General features: G+C 35.8%; 1 protein-coding gene across 1 annotated transcript; it reads right to left on the bottom strand.

The window, feature by feature from the left end:
- Positions 1–1,071: 1,071 nt before the first annotated feature.
- LOC110095182 (beta-glucosidase 2-like) lies at positions 1,072–13,659 on the bottom strand. The gene is made up of 13 exons (XM_020820614.1): positions 13,516–13,659; positions 6,128–6,191; positions 5,448–5,506; positions 5,205–5,280; positions 4,986–5,057; positions 4,593–4,680; positions 4,237–4,492; positions 4,029–4,144; positions 1,885–2,108; positions 1,748–1,787; positions 1,586–1,674; positions 1,424–1,514; positions 1,072–1,342 (listed from the first exon to the last, which is right to left on the bottom strand). The coding sequence occupies exons 1-13, from the start codon at positions 13,657–13,659 to the stop codon at positions 1,072–1,074; spliced, it is 1,590 nt and encodes a 529-aa protein (XP_020676273.1).
- Positions 13,660–19,978: the final 6,319 nt, after the last annotated feature.

Here is a 19,978-nt window from a genome sequence, read left to right as displayed (position 1 = left end):
TGTGGCTATTTTTATCCTCATAATTTCTGTTCCTTGTTACTTTTATCCTAATAGTACATATTTAAATTGAATTCGGACGGAAAAGTGAATTTGGAGGCTTTATGAAAGGCGTCTGAATGTTCAATAACTTTTACTTGCTACTGAACATGCATGGCTTCTCAAAATAAAGCTTGTCTAGTGCCTATGTCAACCCTTCTTCCTGATCTTCTGGCCTATATCAGCTTTAACAAGAGACTGGTCTCTATTTGTCACTAGATTTCAACCAAATAGTTGATTATTATATCAGCTTTAACAAGAGACCGAACTCTGTTTGTCAGTAGATTTCAACCAAACGGTTGATTATTATAATCTGATCGTCCTCAAGGAAGATTCAGTTAACTATAATCTGCTCAAATATTAGTGGAATCATTTTAACTGGGCGCGCGTAACCTCATGGTTTTTCCCCTTTCTAGGATTTTCCACGTAAAAAATCTTGTGTTATCTATTTGTGTATTGGATATCAGTACAACGCTATGATATAAAATTTTAACTCTACCACCACGTATATTCTAGCCCATATAGAAAATGTCTATGACTTCATACTAATTATGAGGAGAAATTCATAAGATATGCTGGTGCAGATTTCAGTCATTTTATGTTAACATGCAAGTGATTTTTCATTATAATCTAATAGCAAAACACTTTTAAGTTTGGGGGCAAATATATCACTACAAGGACAATAACCGATCGATCCTTCACAAAATAAATCCAGCTGTAGTCGCATTTCAATCAGCAAATAATTACTAAAGAAGGAAACAACACAACCACAAATTTAATTTGATCAGCCATAGCACTCATATGATTCTTGAAATAGATAATTCATAATTGTTCGATTTCATAAGATATATAGTTCATTTTTTTCCTTCAAGATATGTAGATGATATTCACTTACATTAAGGTTATATTTGGGATTGCTTTCTTAATGCTTCTTAAAGCAGCTTTTTAGTACATAAATTAAATTTTTTATACTAAAAAGCAGTTGTAAGAAGCCGTAAGAAAGCCGTCCCAAACGAAACCTAAAACATCATAGCTTCATCCACTGAAAAAGCCACCATTTTCAAGCTTGGAATCAACAACTTGTTGGACATATTGAGCTTCTGCAATTTTTTCACCATTGTTGAAGCTAACGAGCTTGCCATTTTTAAGGAATTGTGAGTACCAATAGGCAGACAGCTTTGGAACCCTCTCTCTGTCCTTGTCAAAATCAACATGATAAAGCCCTATTCGGAGTTGATATCCAGCCATGAGCTCAAACAGATCAACAAAGGACCATACAAAATATCCCCTCAAATCTGATCCATTCCTGCAAGCAATCATAAATTGTTAAAATCATGAATAAAAAACATATTGGAAAGACATGGTGGTCTATATTATTTCATTTTACCTCAGAGCCTCAAGGCTGCATCCGATGAAACCACTTAGATAGGATACTCTTTCCATGTCCTTAAGCTTGTCTTCTCCTTCAACACCATAGCCTACATATATGCAAATTTCAGCTAAAAACTTCTTCTTTTTTTTGGTCTTTTAACTATATATATAAACATACCATTCTCCTGGATATAAAGAGGAGGATTTCCATATTTTTCCTTGAAATATTTTAATAGCTCAGTCAATCCTCGAGGATTAACAGGAAGAGGATCAGGTGGAGTAATCTGCTTGTATACAGTTATTTTAGTTTATTCAACCATTACTGATAAAAAGAAGATTTTTAAGAGGTTGATAGTCTTTCATGCCTGACTGGTTGGTGGCTTATTCTTGTAAGCTGCAATACATTTTCACCAAATTTATAAGAAATCAAAAGATTTCATGAATCTATATGTTATGTAGATATTAATAAATAGAAACAACCTGTGAAGTTTGCAAACATATCTGCACTGAAGTCACGAAGATTGGTGTTGAGAGCATTGAAGTTATTAGTCACAAATAGTGAGAAATAGTAATTAATACCAAGGAAATCAAAGGCACCCTTCACTTGCTGGGATTCTGATTTGCTGAAAGATGGGAGCCTTGAGCCTGCAAATACTTTCATGATTTCTGGATAATCTCCAAACATGATGGGGTTCAAGAACCTGTTAAAATTATATAATTTTGTTACAAATAAATTTAAACAATACATGTAATTATATAGGGAATATCTATAATTTCATACTCAACCTGTCTAATATCTATTCAATTTATAGTTATTATGAAGGACTTAATGCACTTGTGACCTTATTGCAATTTATCCTCATCTTGAGAATTATTGACTTCACCTAAATATTTCACATGAAACTCCCTTAATAGTTTTCTTTTCAAGATTTTTTTTTTTCTTTTAAATATTGGACATATAATTAACATGTCAATGAAAAATAATAAAAAATTCAATATTTTCATGTTCTTTTAACATAGAAATAATGATCATTGCTTCTCTAGTAGGATATTAATTAATTTTAGTATACTATTGATTATTGCTTCTCTAGACATGATATGAAGGTGGTGTCATAAATGTTAGAGGACTTTCATGATATCTATTGTAGTGGTTTCATTGAGGCTATCACATAATATGCGAATAACCCCTAGAATTTGTATGCTCGTTGGCTACCACTTTGCTTGATTGATTAATTGCTTTTTTACTCCAAACAATAGTTTTAGAAGTAATCCTCTATTTGCATAATATGAAATCCTAAAGTTTTGGCGGCCATTGAAGTTATTAAATTTTATTTTCCCATCCCCTTTGCACATATGTAAGAGCTTTCTAGACTAAAACTTCGATAAAAATTATTATGATAGTAAAAACTTAATGGAAAACATAAGTAAATATACTATAATAAACAAAATAGAGATCATAAATACAAAGTATTAAAATTTCATATGAGTTAGTGAGATTCATTTTTGCCCAAATTCACATAGAGATTGAATACTTTATTAATATTTAATATAGTACATGAAGAGATTATATTTCATACAAAGTAGAAGGCAAGGAGAGGTTTATTATTTTGTATATGCCAATGATTTAGGGAGAATGTGAACATGATTTTTGAATGGGGAAAGAAGATATTGTTCATGTTTTTGTTACTCTCTTCATCTCTTTGTTGAAAGAGTTCAAATAAGAGTCTCTTCATTCTATGTCAAAGAGCTACTCCTTTTGCTACAAATAAAAAAAGAAGCACCTCTTTTCACTTGAAGAAGCCAAAGTACATCCCTTTCAAGGACCTAAAACCACTTGCTTTCTTCCTTGAATTCCAACCTCTCTCCTCTATCAACTCTCTTCTTTTATTCGCGTCTTATTATACGACATTAAAACTATCATTCTATAACTCTATGTATAATTGTAAGAAGTCATGTGTGTCTGAAGACTTAATTAATTACAAAATTTTATAAGACCTCCTATAACTAACAAAATGATCTCATACCATGCAAAAGAAGATATAAATATTTTTAAAAATCCCAATCTAATATTTACAATAAATAAGAGAAGTAAATCTTATAAAGCTATGATGGAAGAACTTTTTATATAAAATTTGAACAATAGAATATTTGTCTAATCATTTCATAATTAAAAAATAACACACTATCATGATCTCATGCGTGAATATGTGCATTCACATACAACAACATCAAGCCTTTGTCCCACTACATGGGGTCGGTTAAATGAATCTTTTTTTTCTCCATTGTGTCCTGTTAAAGGTCAAACTCTTGTTTAAATCTAATAAAGAAAGATCATGTCTAATATTTTCTAACCAACTCTTTTTATTAGGTTTACCTTTACCTTTCTTAACATAAGTCAAATCTAATACCTCTACTTTCCTAACCGGGTCATCGGAAGGCCGCCGTTTTATGTGACCAAACCATCTAATTAGACGACTCTCTCTAATCTTATCTTTCACTGGAGCTACTCCAACCTTTTCACGTATATGCTCATTTTGTATCCTATTGTATGTGCATGCACATGCAATATGATTACTTTTATAGAAACGATTGCAAATTAATAATGATAATAATTAGCTTACCATCCTATTAAAAACTCTATAGCTCTTTTGGCTGCCACTTCATCTGATGCTAACTCATGCAAAGGATAGCACCATAGAGTCCAAAGATTGATGCCAATCTTTCCCTTTTGTTTGGCCTTCAAAAGAGTATCAAATAGTTAGAGATAATTAAATTATATTAACATCATAAAAAGCATATAATAACAAGAATCAGAATAACTAAAATTACCTGATATCTTCTCCTATAAAGCTCCACAACCGCAGAATGTGACAATATGATATTATGGGCAACAATATATGGCTCAGTAGTAGAATTTCCTCCAACACAATCAACTCCAAATGGATATGAACATCTCTTTGGAGGCATAACTCCATAATCATAAGCATACAAAGCTATCACATTGGCCTCATTAAAGGTGGTCCAATAAGACACCCTATCGCCAAATTCTCTAAAGCAAACATCAGCAAATTCTTTGAAATCATCACTGCAAAGCACCAACCATCATTTAATATAATAGATAGATAAATTGGTGGCTCTAGCTCATCATTATTTTCATTTAATGAATACATAAAATAAAATTTTACATGATTTTTGGGGATAGCCATCCTCCATACTCATCTTGAAGAACTTGTGGCAAATCATAATGATGAAGAGTCACATGTGGTTGAATTCCTTTTCATTGGAAAATATAGGAGATGGTTAGCTACATAACAAACAATCTCTTAAATAAGCTAATTTTAAATTTGAAAATTCTCATAGACTTTTCCTATTTAATTCAAAGTAGTTGGCCGGAAGGCTTTCTTTTTGCTTCTTAAAGCAGCTTCCTAGTATAAAAATTAAAATTTTTGTACTAGAAAGCTGTTCTAAGAAATAATAAGAAAAGTAGAAAACCGTCCCAAACGAAATCATATTCTCATATAGTTTTTAATACAATGGCATAACATACTCAATATTATTATGAAGAAATATAAACTTACCATTCTTTATCAACTCATCAATGACATTATTGTAGTACTCAATTCCTTGGGAATTCACTTCTCCTCTCCCTTCTGAATAATATGTTCCATATCACATTAGCTTTCTTATTTTCCAAACATTATATCTGAATACAAATATTTAATTACTTTGAAATAAATTACAAAGACATTAATGTTTTTTCAATTTTTTAAGAAATAGATACAAAAAAAAAAACATACTTGGGATTAACCTAGACCAGGAGATGGAGAATCTATAGGCTTGAAGTCCTGTATCACTCATGAGTTTAATATCCTCCTAATTAACAATAGAGAAATATATTTCAAGTTAGCATTAAATTATATCACAAAATCCTCCTCTTATAATAAGTTGCTAAAGTTTCATGAATTATAATAAGCAAAACTTCCATTTTGTTAATTTAAATTAGAAAAATGTTTTGAAAACAAAAAAATTGCAATGCTCACCTTATATTTATGATAACCATCAGAAGCCACATCTCCTGTGCTACCATCCTTCATATTTCCTGTAAATATTAGTAAGCATGAAATCATTATTGTTAATATTTAATTATGTTGTTAAAATAATACTAGTATATACATGACACATGAGCACATGTAAGCTATAGCTGGCGGAATTTTACACCGATAATTTCGGTGTATTTATCGTCGGAGTAAGCTAATGGAAATCGACGTAATGGACACCTGCTTTTCCGCCGGTAATGCGCCGGAACGTGTTCCGGCAGATTATTTACGCCGGAAGAATTTTTCCGATGCGTGCCAAACCGGCACATGAAATTCCGTCGGAAATCCGACGGAAACGTTCTCTTTCCGTTGCAATTTCTATCTTATCGGGGGATTCTGTCCGCCGGTAATGACTGGTTTTCCTGTGCTAGGATGTTTAGAATATTTTTGTATTGTTAAAATAAGCAACTTTATTATAAAAATTAATTTAGAAGTAAAAGCTTAAAAATTGAAAAATATACATATATAATCTAACTCTTAACATGACACAACGAAGAAAAAAGACTCATGTAGCAGACCCCATGTAGTGGCCATATAAGGTTTGATATTGTTGTTGTTTTTTTTTTTTTTGACCAAATAGATATTAAAAAAATGGAATAAATGCATATATAGTACTTATATACCTTCATGTGCATACGTATCCCAAATACTTGGAGTCCTTCCTTCCTCGGCTGCAGCACCCTCATACTACAATTGAATATTAATATTTAAAATATAATCAAAGTTAAATTTATATAAAAACTAAGTAGGCAATTATTATTAAATCATGCAATCTCATTTCGAAATGTACTTAATATATTAGTATACATTTGTGCAAATAAAAAAAATTTGGGTCTTTACTTGCAAGATTAAAATCACTACAAAAAAATCGTTCAATAGCAATGGAAATGGCCGATTACCGACGACAGTTTTTAAAATTTCTGGCTGTTAAAACCCTGCCGGAAAAAAACCGTATAAAAATTCAAACTGAAGGTCTTTTTTTCGGCGGTGATATTTTCCAGCAGCTTGTGCCACCGGAATTAGTCACTTAAAACTGACGATAAGACTGCTAGTAACTGCATCGTAGATAGAACATTCCGACGACGTTTCTTGTGGTCATTATCGTAGATAATGATGCTTCACATTTTGCTAAGGTGTAGTTCTATATAAGTTATACCTTTTATCATCATTTTTTATAAAGATATTGGGCATTTCTTATTTTTAGAATTCATTTTGGAAATTTTTTTTTTTCCAAAGTTAAACTTCCTTTAAGCTTTTTATGTACTGTTAGACCATATAACATATACCGCAGGCATCACCTAATTAAATGAGTCCGACTAGCTCAGCACATCACTTTCCCACTTCCTCTGCTATGCCGTCTGTGGCTAACGGATACTCTTACACACACATGATTACACTTTTACAATATATACACCTGCTATGTAACACTTTACCTTTGAGATATTAAGACAAGCTTTCTCCCATGTATTCTCTTCTTCTCCGCTTCTCTTGCAGGTCGAAGGTGAAGATCGATTGCCAGTGAAGATCTTTCTTGGTATCAGAGCATTAGGGCTTATCTCCGTCTCATCCTTCCTCTTCTTCTTCAGCAATGGGGGATCAAGGCTCATCTACAGCAGCTCAGTCGGGTTCGACCCCTCCAATGACGACACCGATTTCTGGAACTGGAGATCTCAGCATTCCAGCGCCTCTTAAATTCTTAATGACGAATCTTAAGCTCATTATCTCAAATCAGCTCACTAGTGACAACTACCCCATCTGGAGGTTGCAAATTTTTCAACTATTCTCTGCAAATGGCTTTGAAGGCCATCTTACGGGCAGTACGCTGAAACCGTCCGGTGAAAACAACTCTCAAGAGCTTCGACAGTGGAATCTCATAGATCAAAACTTGGTCTCTGCTCTACTCTCTACAATCTCACCGTCAATCCTGCCCTACATTCTCACCTTGAAGTCAGCCAGCGACATTTGGAGCACACTTGAACTTCGCCTCCAACCGACCAACAGGTCCAGAGTAATACAGCTGAAGAATGAGCTGTATCACATACAAATGAAAGACCTCACAATGATGCAGTATTTAGCCAAGATAAAGGCATTGGTGGACAACATTGCGGCTGCCGGATCTCTTCTTGATCCCGAAGAGATTATACTGCACATACTGAACGGCTTGCCCCCTTCATACAACTCATTCAAGACTTCTATTCGAACCAGCCAGCTTCCCATAAGTCTAGATGTGATGTACACTCTTCTCTGTAGTGAGGAGATTCACATCAGTTCGGATATTCAACGTGACACCTCTCAGACCACAGACGCTACAGCATTCTATGCTAATCGAGCAAACTCACCGAGAGGACGCACTGGCTACAGAGGTGGTAGAAGCCGAGGAGCTCCATTCAAGCCAAATTCGAACATTCCTCGAACCACCTACAATGATACAAGCAAACCGGTTTGTCAGATCTGCAATAAAACGGGACATAACGCCTCTGTGTGCTGGCACTGTTTCAATGCCTCTTATACGACCCTAGCTAACACCACTCCACGTGCTCTTGTTGCAAATCAGCAACCTCCGCCAATTAACGACTGGGTCCTCGACTCAGAAGCATCATCACACTTGACGCCTGACGCATCCCATATTCAGCACCTGATGCCTTACACCGGCTCAGAATCAGTTTCTACAGCCAATGGCAGCTCTCTTCCCATTCATAACACCGGCCAAGGACTTCTACCTCTTCCGGATTCTAATCGTAAGCTTTACCTACGCAACTTACTCCACGTACCGCTTCTATCACACAATCTTCTTTCTATTCACAAACTCACGACTGACAATAATTGCTCCATCTTGTTTGACTCCAATGGCTTTCTCATTAAGGATCTTCAGGACAATCGAACACTCATCCATGGTCGATGTCGTAATGGCCTCTACTCTGTCACTCAACCGCAAGCTCTCCACACAACCACCTCCTCCGGCACACCTTGGCATTCTTGGCTAGGACACCCCAACATCAGAACCCAACAGCTACTATCTAAGAAGTTTCCGTCTATATGTACTACTTTACCTTCTTTTGTTTGCAAATCATGTAATGTGGCCAAAAGCCACAAGTTATCCTTTTCTACTTCTCCAAACCGTGTATCCAAACCTTTTATGCTAATATATACAGATGTTTGGGGTCCCGCTCCTGTCCCGTCTCTTAATGGTTTTCGCTACTATGTCTTATTTATTGATGATTACTCTCGCTTTTCATGGCTCTACTTAATGCACACCAAGGATGAAACTCTCTCAAAATTCCAGCACTTACATAGACTTATTCAAAATGCCTTCAACTCTAATATAAAAACTCTACGCTCGGACGGTGGTGGTGAATACACCGGCCAACTCTTTAACAATTATCTCTCTAATCATGGCATTACCCATCAATTTAGCTGCCCTTATACACCTGAACAAAATGGTGTCGCCGAGCGGAAACATCGTCATCTTCTTGATACCACCCGTGCTCTTCTTCATGAAGCACACCTCCCACACAACTTCTGGGCCGATGCTCTATTAACTTCTCACTATCTATATAATCGACTTCCTACCAAAGTGTGTGACAATTACTCTCCCTACTATCTTCTTCACAATCGGCAGCCCACTTATACTCATTTAAAAACCTTCGGTTGTCTTTGCTTCCCGTGGCTCAAACCACAAACCTCTACCAAACTCCAACCCCGTTCTAACGAGTGTATATTCATCGGTTACTCTACCGTGCACAAAGGATATCGATGTTTCAATCCCACCACCAAACAAGTTCACATCTCTCGGCATGTCATCTTTCATGAATCCATTTTTCCCTACAAAGCCGAGTCTTCTCACTCCTCTGCAACACAATCCAAACCTACCTCCACAACTCCATACCTTCTACTACCTACATCCACTATACCTTCATCACCCCTCATCTCTAACTCACCCAGCGTTCCTACTCTATCCCGAGAACCAACTCCACCTATCTCAAACACCTCTCTGTCACAGTCCACTTCGGCCTCTTCAACTGATCCAGATCCAAATATCAGTCAAATTCAATCTATTCCGCCTCCTACTCATCCTATGCAGACTCGTCTCAAGTCTGGCATTCATCGACCCAAACCAATCTTTAACCTCTTAACCTCTCTAAAAGCCGATTCCACCCCTACATCCTATACTCAAGCCCTTCAAATACCTCACTGGAGAGCTGCCATGTCTGAAGAATTCCTTGCTCTTCAATCCAAGGGCACCTGGTCACTGACTTCACCTCCTCCTCATGGTAAGGTGCTGGGCTGTCGGTGGACTTTTAAAACAAAGTATAATGCTCACGGTCAGGTAGAGAGATATAAAGCTCGACTGGTTGCTCAAGGATTCAAACAAGAACTTGGCGTCAACTACAATGAGACCTTCAGCCCAGTTGCCAAAATGCCCACAATACGAGTCATGCTCCTTCTTGCTCATCACCGCGGCTGGCAAACTCTACAATTTGACATATCCAATGCCTTCCTTCATGGAGATCTTCATGATGATATTTACATGCTTCAACCACCTGGTTTTGTGGATCGTGAGCATCCTACAATGGTTTGCAAACTTCACAAGGCTATCTATGGCCTCAAGCAAGCTCCTCGAGAATGGTACAACAAGTTCACCGCGGTTCTTTCATCTTTTGGTTTCGGCTTCAGTAAGGCCGATCCATCTCTGCTGGTATATCGCAAAGGCCAAGTTCAAATATACCTTCTCATCTATGTCGATGATCTACTCATTACAGGGAGTCACTCTGACACCATTCAGCAACTTCTACAATTGCTCAAACAGCACTTCCCTCTTAAACAATTGGGTCTGGTCTCCAATTTTCTCGGTATCCAGGTCACTACAAATGCTGCTGGAACATTTCTTCATCAATCCCAATATGCAGCTGAACTCGTTCATGCGGCAAATCTCCAACACAGCAAGCCCATTCAAACCCCCATCAGTTTGAAGCCGTCTACAAGTTATGATTCTTGTCTACCCTTCTCCGATCCTCATCACTACAGGCAACTCGCTGGGTCTCTAAACTATCTGACTATTACACGACCCGACATTGCATATGCTGCACACAAAGTCTGTCAACATATGCACAGCCCTACTACAGCAGATTATCTGGCCTTAAAGCGTCTTTTACGCTACATCAACGACACACTTCAGTTTGGTTTGCCACTCTCATCCGCTAATCTTCAACTCCACTCTTACTCTGACGCTGATTGGGCTGGCGAATCCTCAGACCGGAAATCTACTACAGGCTTTTGCACATTTTTGGGAATGACTCCAATTTCCTAGTCTGTTAAGAAACAAATCACTGTCGCCAAGTCATCTACCGAAGCGGAATACATATCACTATCTTCGGCCACCTCGGATATCATTTGGATACGACGGCTGCTCACTGATTTTCAGTTCGCTCCTTCCATGCCAACCCCGCTCTACTGTGATAACACATCAGCAATGGCCATTGCTCACAATCCGGTCTTCCATGCCCGGACCAAACATATTGAGATTGATTACCAATTTATCAGGCAGCACATCAACAATGCAGAAATTACTCTCCATCACATTCACTCTGAGGATCAACCTGCTGATCTACTGACCAAACCACTGTCCTGCTCCCGATTTCAGGAGCTGCGTTCCAAATTAGGCATTCGATCAATCCATGCCTAATTTGAGGGGGGATGTTAGACCATATAACATATACCGCAGGCATCACCTAATTAAATGAGTCCGACTAGCTCAGCACATCACTTTCCCACTTCCTCTGCTATGCCGCCTATGGCTAACGGATACTCTTACACACACATGATTACACTTTTACAATATATACACCTGCTATGTAACACTTTACCTTTGAGATATTAAGACAAGCTTTCTCCCATGTATTCTCTTCTTCTCCGCTTCTCTTGCAGGTCGAAGGTGAAGATCGATTGCCAGTGAAGATCTTTCATGTACGAGCTTATCAATATATGAGGTAGTCAATGACACTCTAAGATGTTTGCTTAAATTTATAAGAATATGTTTGGAGAATTGGGATCTGCATTTTTCTACTTTTGAGTTTGCTTAAATTCATTATAAGAATAAGTTCGAAAAATTATAATGTTTATTTACTTATAATAGCATAATCAAATATATCAATGTTTGAAATTGCATATAATTATAATCCCAAATGACTTATTTATCTAGATGATATATCTTCTCATGCATTTATTTATTTATTTTGTATTTATATTTACAAAATAAATTATGATCATTAGATTTAACTAAAGCAACAGATAAAGATGAGAATTGATAAATATGCTGATCTTGCAAATGATACTCATTTTGCAATAATATTATGATGATGCTTATGTTTTAGTACACATTCATGTTGAACTTTATGCTGCCACCAAATGCTAAGGGCATCTCCAACCGAACTGCACCCCCCCCGACATGCATGTGGTTCCGCCCATGACCATGATCATCAATATAGCTTTCAATATTGAAAATAATTTATCATGTAGAAAAATTATATAATCTTGAGACTTGTTGACAATTTTTTTTTTCTTTTTTAACAACAATTCAAGCCAAGGAATCAAGCATCATCCACAAAATAAGATATCTTCCAAAATAAAAATAAAAAGATTAATTAACTGTAACAAACTTAGCTGCACCCAAACAAATTTAGGTTTTTTTGGGACAACTTTTTGTTGCTTTTTAAAACAGCTTTCGATCTAGTACAAAAAATTTTTGAATTATAAAATTTTATACTATAAAGCTGTTTTAGAAAGTAGCACGAAAGCTGTCCCAAATGAAGTTTAGTCATCATCCACTTCTCTTTTTTTTATTTCAAATTTTAGTTAGCATCTTCTTAACTTGATTTAGGCTTCGTTTGAGATGGCTTTCTTTCTGCTTCTTAAAACAGCTTCCTAATACAAAAAATAATAATTTTTTATTAAGAAAATGCTTTAAAAAGCAATAAAAAAGCCGTTTGGACCTTAAACAACCCTAAACTTATAAATAGACCATTTATCCAGGAATGACATTATTCTTGTCTTGGAAAATAGTTGGAGATCTTCTCCTCTCAGTTTTACCCTTGTTAGCTCCACAAGTCCTTTCGGTTATAACTTAATTTTATCACTTGCTCTATTCTTCTTAACGTTAAAGTCTACAGCTGACAGCTGTCCTCCTCCTAAATCAAAATCTACAGTGACCTTGGCTTCACCTCCACGTACAAACAAGCTTATCCCACTACAATAAAGTTCTACTTGAACTTAAGCTTGTCATTGATTTCTACCTTCGCTTGGTTTGTGTAGTTTTTTCAAGCTTAATTTCTTCGCATATTTGTCCAAACTTTAAGCATAATATTCAGCAGCTTTGCAAAAATCAACACAATAAAGAATGAAGCAACACAAGATGAAAAAAAATATTTTGATAACAAATCCTAAAGTAGTAAAGTTGGTAAATAAACCAAGTAAACTGATCAACATAAGAACTGCTCTAAGAAAAAAAAATCTAATGAATACATACATAAATATAGAAACCTGCAGAGATAATGTTATGAATTGATTTAGTTTCAGATTATTTTGTTCCTTCATGTTATAACATCACTGTAAATTTCCTATAAATAGAATGTATAGGTTGAAGTAAGGTTTTGAAAAAATTGAAATAAAACTTTAGGAAGATTTTCCCCCTAAAATCTGCCATCCCTCCTCTCTCTCTCCCTCACTCTTGTAAGAAGGCCCAAGAATTGAAGCTCTCAAGATTCCTCCTAAATTTCTTAACGCATAAGATCCATGTTAAGGAAACATATGAAGGAAAATTAAGCACAAAGATAACATAGAAAAATCTGAACTCATGTTAGCATTATAACAGTTTTTTTTTTTCTTTTTTTAATTAAAGAATCAATAGAAAACAAAGCACTTTGTTGAAGAACAATAAAAAGAAATTAAAAGAAAAAGAATCAATGGTTAAGAATGTGTATATTCTGGTAATGAACAAAAGAAAAAGAACAAATGCCTGATATGCAGAGGTGCCAGCCCCAAATATAAACTCTGACGGGAAGTCATCTCTACTGTACTGTGAGATGGCCTTCAGACCAACAAGCAAAGCAAACTCACAAAACACTAAAAGCATCAAGCGTAAGACAATGGGAGTCCCCATCACCTCCATTTTTTCCTTCAAATATGCTCTTCTGTGTAACCATTCACGCCTATTTATACTAAAAATTTGAAGAACACTACTCTTGTAAGCATCAATGGTGCAGGTTTCGTTTGGGACGATTATTTTATTGCTTTTTAAAATAGCTTTTTAGTTTAAAAATTAAAATTTTTATGCTAAAAAAGTTGTTTTAAAAAGTAGTAAGAAAGTCATCCCAAATGAGGCGTGTTATTCTGTGGGGACATCTGACACAACTTACCATCCAAAGACGAATCAGGTGCAACCACGTCATCTAGTACCGAGCAGTACCAAGCCACGGTATCAAGTAGGAGATGAAGTTGTGCATTTTCATTAAGCTCTGAATGGCATTTGGTATCCGCACAGAATAATTTGCCCCCAAATAAAGCCTTAATAGCACTAATTCCAAGCCAACTGTTTTTCACTTTTTACACCGCTAGCTCTTAAAGAAATTCAAATGCTACAATAGCATTTAATTAAATGAATCAGAACAGTGCTGTACGGGTTTTTTTACTAAGAGAGGTGAACCATTATAGAGGCATTGAGCTGTATAATTGATGTGATTGTGATGTCCCTTCTTGGGATTTATTAGTTTCATTAATTTATTGATAGCCTTTATTAATATACTGTAGTTTTTGTTAATGTAATCATTTTTTTACTTAAATAGCACAGCCAAACTCATTTATTAGTAGTTCAAATTATTCATATCCTAATTTTCATTATAAAATTTTTGAAATTTCACAAAATTTGTCCAAATTCATTGCTGTTTTTAATCTATTTATTATCAAATCAAATTTGTAGTTTGTATAGTCAATTTTACGGGTAAAGTTCGATTAATGCGTATGAACAAATTTAGGTTTGGTTTGAATAGCTTTTTTGCTGCTTCTTCAACTAGTTTTTCAGTATAAAATTTTTTTAAATAAAAAATGTTTATATTAAAAAACTGATTTATAAATCAATTAAAAAATTGTCTCAAGTAAAACCTTAAATTCAGCAATAAATATGAAGCCATGAAATGAAAAGCTTTCTTACCACATTGTCCATCACATGAAGCCTTTTCCAAACCCATGAAACATTGGAACCATCTGGATTCCAGTTATTTTTTAAGTAAAATAACATTGAAAAATCTTAAATTTATTATAAAAATATATAATTTGTATTTTATTTATTTTAATAGATTTAATGACTCTGAATCTCATCCAAATTAATTTGATTTTAATGTTTTAATCATGACTTAATTTTTTGTGTTAATTTTAATTTTGATATATCACAAAAAAATCATATTGATGGGACACGAATCTCGATGTAAATCTAAATTGAAAACTTTTAGTATTAAATTCGGGATCATTCAAGCTTATAGTCAAATTGAACATCTCAAGAAGATGAACTCAAGACACTAAATTTAGTCAAATTCGAGCCCAAATGAGCCCAAATCAAAGGACCAAAATATTTTTTGGAGGCTTCACAACATTAATTGAATGACCAAATTATATTCAAATATGACATGTTTATATTCGAATCGAGTGGTTTGACGAGAAGGATCTCCAACGAGCCTAAGATCACTCAATTTTAATATCAATAAGGAAATTAAATGCTCAACAAATATTTTTATGATTAAATGAATCAATATGGTCATTTATATTTACTAGCCATATCACTCCTTAAAAAATTAGAAGAAAAATTTGGGAGCTCTGTTACCACAAACCACCACTGGATCCCTTCCCAACCGTCGATCATCACTGGACTTCTGCCCGTTTGTTGGAAGCCTCCATATTTCTTCTCGACCTCCGATCGTCGCCAGACTTCTATCTGTTCGTTGGTCACTATCGGTTCTCTTCCTCACGATCAACCATCGTTGCATTATTGCTCGTTTGTTAGCCGCTATCAGAACTCTTCGCGACCATCGACTATCGTCGGAATTCTGCTCGTTCATTGGTCGTTGTCGGATCTCTTCCCGACCACCGACCTTTATCAGACTTTCGCTCATTCCCAGCCGCTGCCGGATCACTTCCCGATCGTCGATCGTCGTCAGACTTTCGCCTGTTTATTGGGCATCGTCGGATCTCCTCTCGACTTTTGATCGTCGCCAGACTTCCGCTTGTTCTTTGACCATCGTCGGACTATATGATTCATATTGTACAATCCAATCTAACAGAACTCATAAACATGTGTTTAATTAATTGGATAGCATAAACCATTTTGTATTGTATGATTTTTATTTATTTATTTATTTATTTATTTACCATTTTGTATTGTATGATCAATACAACATAATTACAAATTAGGGTTTAATTTAAATATCCCAATTTATTTCTTTTGATGATGAATGTATGGAGCAAGTGAGTAGGCAGAGATGCTTTTTTCCTGAGAGAGAGCCCTTTGGAGAGGGAGAAGTGTTTCCTTGCTTGTGAGAGTTGTCCAATACACTTGGGAGAGAGAAGATGTCGAGGGATTGCTTCTTAAGGGAGTCAAGGGTTATGTGAGGGAGTCAAACGGTTGTCCTCGTCGACTCATATCTTGGGTCCTCTAGGTTAAGATTTTGGAGCTCAGAAACTCATCCACAAATTTTTTTTCATTCATCATCAAAATATATTTATAGTTACAGCAATATCTATTCCACAACATATGACTATAGATTATAACTCAGAAAATAAAGAAATAGTCATGACTATATAAAAATAAAAAATATCACCATAGAATTGGAAAGATTAGAACATGAGATCACCGCTACTAAATCGTCTCTTTTCTTTCTCCTAGACATGAAACCGATCGAAGAATATATTTGAGCAAATACACCTCAGTAGAGACACCCACCGATCTAAATTTTACATAATAATTCATTGTGCAATTTAATGAATTTCAAAAGAAATTATTAAAAATTTATTGTGCTGAGAAGAATAATGCTTGTAAGTATTAAATTTATGTAACAATATAGAAAATTTAAATAAATAAGTATTCCATAAATCAGATCATAAAAAATAGATTTTTCTCAAGCTCTTATACCTCTCATGAGAAACAAATGTCAAAATTCAAACCATTATGACTCATTGTACTAGCATATTAAAAAAAATATGCTCTTATGACTGATAATGCATAGCATATATTAGATATTTAAAAATTCAGACCAATATGACTCCCTAGGCATCCCGCAAAACAAAACTCCCTCCCACATCGAGCTCCACAGAATCACATATTTCAAGTATATATATATAAGAGTATATATATATATAATATATTATATATATATAATATATATATATATATATAATATATATATCTATATATATCATTACATTGTAATAAAAAACATTAAATAAATAATTTTGAAATTTTATAAAATACTTAACTGGCAGGCAACAGATTCATCTACTGAACAAAATTTTACAGTTTCAGAATTTCACCAGATTATCAGGGATTGTTCAAACATTATTTTGTTGTGGCCTGGAGTATTCGTGCGGTAGAGGAAATATAAAGTTTAGCATCAATGCATTGTACGAAGATTTAGCACACAAGCAGATAAGAGAGAGGGTGTAGTGTTCAAAAAGAGACACCATATTTTTACGTGGAAACCCCTTAAAAGAGAGAAAAACCACAGCGTCAGGCCTACTTTGAATGAATCCACTAATATTTACAGTCGATTATAAATGAGGCCTTTCTTAAGGAGAAGGCCTTGGATTGATGTCATAAATGTACATCATATAGAGCGCATTATATGGTGGGATTTACAATAATCAACATAGACATACTTGTTTGGTCGACAAGATCATAGTTGATAGGATAGAGGTCAGAAAAACCGTAGTAGATAGGAGATCGGGGTCAGAAAGACCATTGTCCGCCGATATAAGTCAGAATTAAAGGATCATAGTATGCAGGAGACTGAGTTCAGAAAGACCATTATCTGGTGATGTAAGTCGGAAGGACCGTAATAAGTGACGGAGGTCGGAAGGACCATAGTTAGTAGGAGACAGGGGTCCAAAAAATTATAGTTAGCCGGAGTTCGTGGTCAGAAAGACCGTTGTAGTAAGATGATACTCTGGTAAAACTATGGGCATCATGTGGTGGCCCAATAGAAGTTTGGGCCTCATGTGGTGGTCCGACAGAAGTCCGAGCCTCAAGTGGTGGTGCGATAGAAGTTCGGGCCTCAGGTTATGGTCTGGTAGAAGTCTGGGCCTCAAGTGGTAGTCCGGTGGAGCTCAGGGCCTTAGGTGGTGGTCAGACAGAAGTCTGAGCCGTATATAGTGATTCAATAGAAGTATAGGCCTCAGATGGTGGTCTGGTAGATGTTTGGGCCTTAGGTGGTGGTCCGATAGAAATCCTGGCCTCAGGTGGTGGTTTGATAGAATATCGGACCTCAAGTGGTGATCCGGCGGAGCTTAGGGCCTCAAGTGGTGGTCCGACAGAAGTCTGGGCCTCAGATGGTGATCTGGCATAAGTCTGTGCCTCAAGTGGTGGTCTGGCTGAAGTTCAGGCCTCAAGTGGTGGTCTGGCAGAAGTATGGGCCTCAAGTGGTGGTGCAGTAGAAGTTCGGGCCTCATATGGTGGTCCGCCAGAAGTCCGGGCTTTAAATAGTGGTTTGTTAGAAGTTTGGACCTCATGTGGTGTTCCGGCGGAGCTCAGGGCCACATGTTGGTCCAACAGAGGTGAGGGCCTCAAGTGGTGGTCCAGCGGAACGTCATCAGACGGTGGTCTGGCGGAACTCAAGCGGTGGTCGAGGAGGAGGAAGGAGGAAAGAGCGATCTTCGATCTCTCTCTTGAATCCTTTGGCTTGGGGTCCCTTTTTAAGAGAAAAGGATGCTCTATTTATAGATTTTTGAAGTGGCATGGTTCTTAAATAGGTGGGAGATTAAGGGCAAATGAGGAGTGGTTGGATGGATGGCTGATGTTGCATTCCTTGATAATTGATCATTTGATGGACATTTGAATGTCTTAGAGATGTTAGAATTCCATGATCTTGGGCTCGTTTGATTTGCCTAATCGAGCCGCTCAATTAAACCATAAGAATGTTATGTTTGGAAACCGTTTGGTAATCCAAATTGTGGTTTGAACCTTCTAATAACGCTTCTAACCCTTGATTTAGATCCATCCGAGCTCAGATTGGGTTGAATTTTGTGTCGTTGGGTTCGTATTATCGAGACGTTCAATTTGACTATAAGTTTGCTGAAGATGAAGTTTGGATGGTCTCAATTTTAATTTCAAAAGTTTCCAACTTGATTTTGCATCGAGATTCATGCCTAATCAAGATAATTTTTGATGACGTATCAATTTTAAAGCCTTAATTGTACTATAACATTATTTTATGGTGTCAGAATTAACTTTTATTAGATAAAATAACGCATTTTTTAATTTATGAGGTGAAAATATTTCATAAATATAAATCATATTTACAACATACAGAAAGTAACACGGTGAAAGTTTTGTGGATGCAAAGTTATCATCATTGTTTTTACAATAAAATTATAATTTAAATTAGAAAAAAATTAAAATTTTTGTATTTTTGAAAATTGAGATAGGGCAAAACATAACCTACCTTGATCCACACAACTTTCAGAAATAGGCTAACATCATAAATGTATTAGAATTGACAAAACCCAACTTTCTCTCTCTAAAATCCTTCTCTCTCCCTCTCCTTAGCTGGCTACTTAAGGGAGAAATGATTTTGATAAAACTAAAAATAAAGTGGAAATAATATTTTTTTATGAGATTCAAGTTTGACATCGCCGTGCTTGACCTTGTTGTGCCACAACGTCGCAACTTTGAATTATTTTGATAAAAATAAATAGAGCTCAATGGCGCTCCTACGAATAATTTTAGATTTTCATTCAAGTATACGAACTCCAAGAATCCGCCTCAAAACATATTCAGACATTCACATTCAAAAACATTCAAAATATGTAAATGCAAAAAATTTTCAAAGGGTTACCCTTATCAGATCGAGTCAAAACAAAAATAAATGTGTCATGTTTCATTGGTTATTACACTTCTAAAAACCATAACTCGACTATTATCCTCCAACCACAATCGCTTGAATATATTCTTCTAACATCCATCACCTGATTACCAACCTCTAGTATTTGTCGTCCAGTTACGATCCTCTGACTATAGTCACCCAACTACGATCCTCTGATCATTGTCGCCTGACTATGGCCCTCCTAACATTATCACCCTACTATGGTTATCAGACCACCGCCGCCTCACTCTAGTCCTCTAATCATAGTCATCCAACTACCAATATTCAATTGTCATCACCTAATTAAGGTCCTACAACCACCATTACTTAACTATACTCATTTGACCACCATCGCCT

The sequence above is a fragment of the Dendrobium catenatum genome, unplaced genomic scaffold (genome assembly GCF_001605985.2).
Source record: "Dendrobium catenatum unplaced genomic scaffold, ASM160598v2 fragScaff_scaffold_1063, whole genome shotgun sequence".
NCBI classification, from domain to species: Eukaryota; Viridiplantae; Streptophyta; class Magnoliopsida; order Asparagales; family Orchidaceae; genus Dendrobium; species Dendrobium catenatum.
The sequence above is the reverse complement of the archived record's forward strand: the minus strand, read 5'-3'. Positions and strand labels throughout refer to the sequence as shown.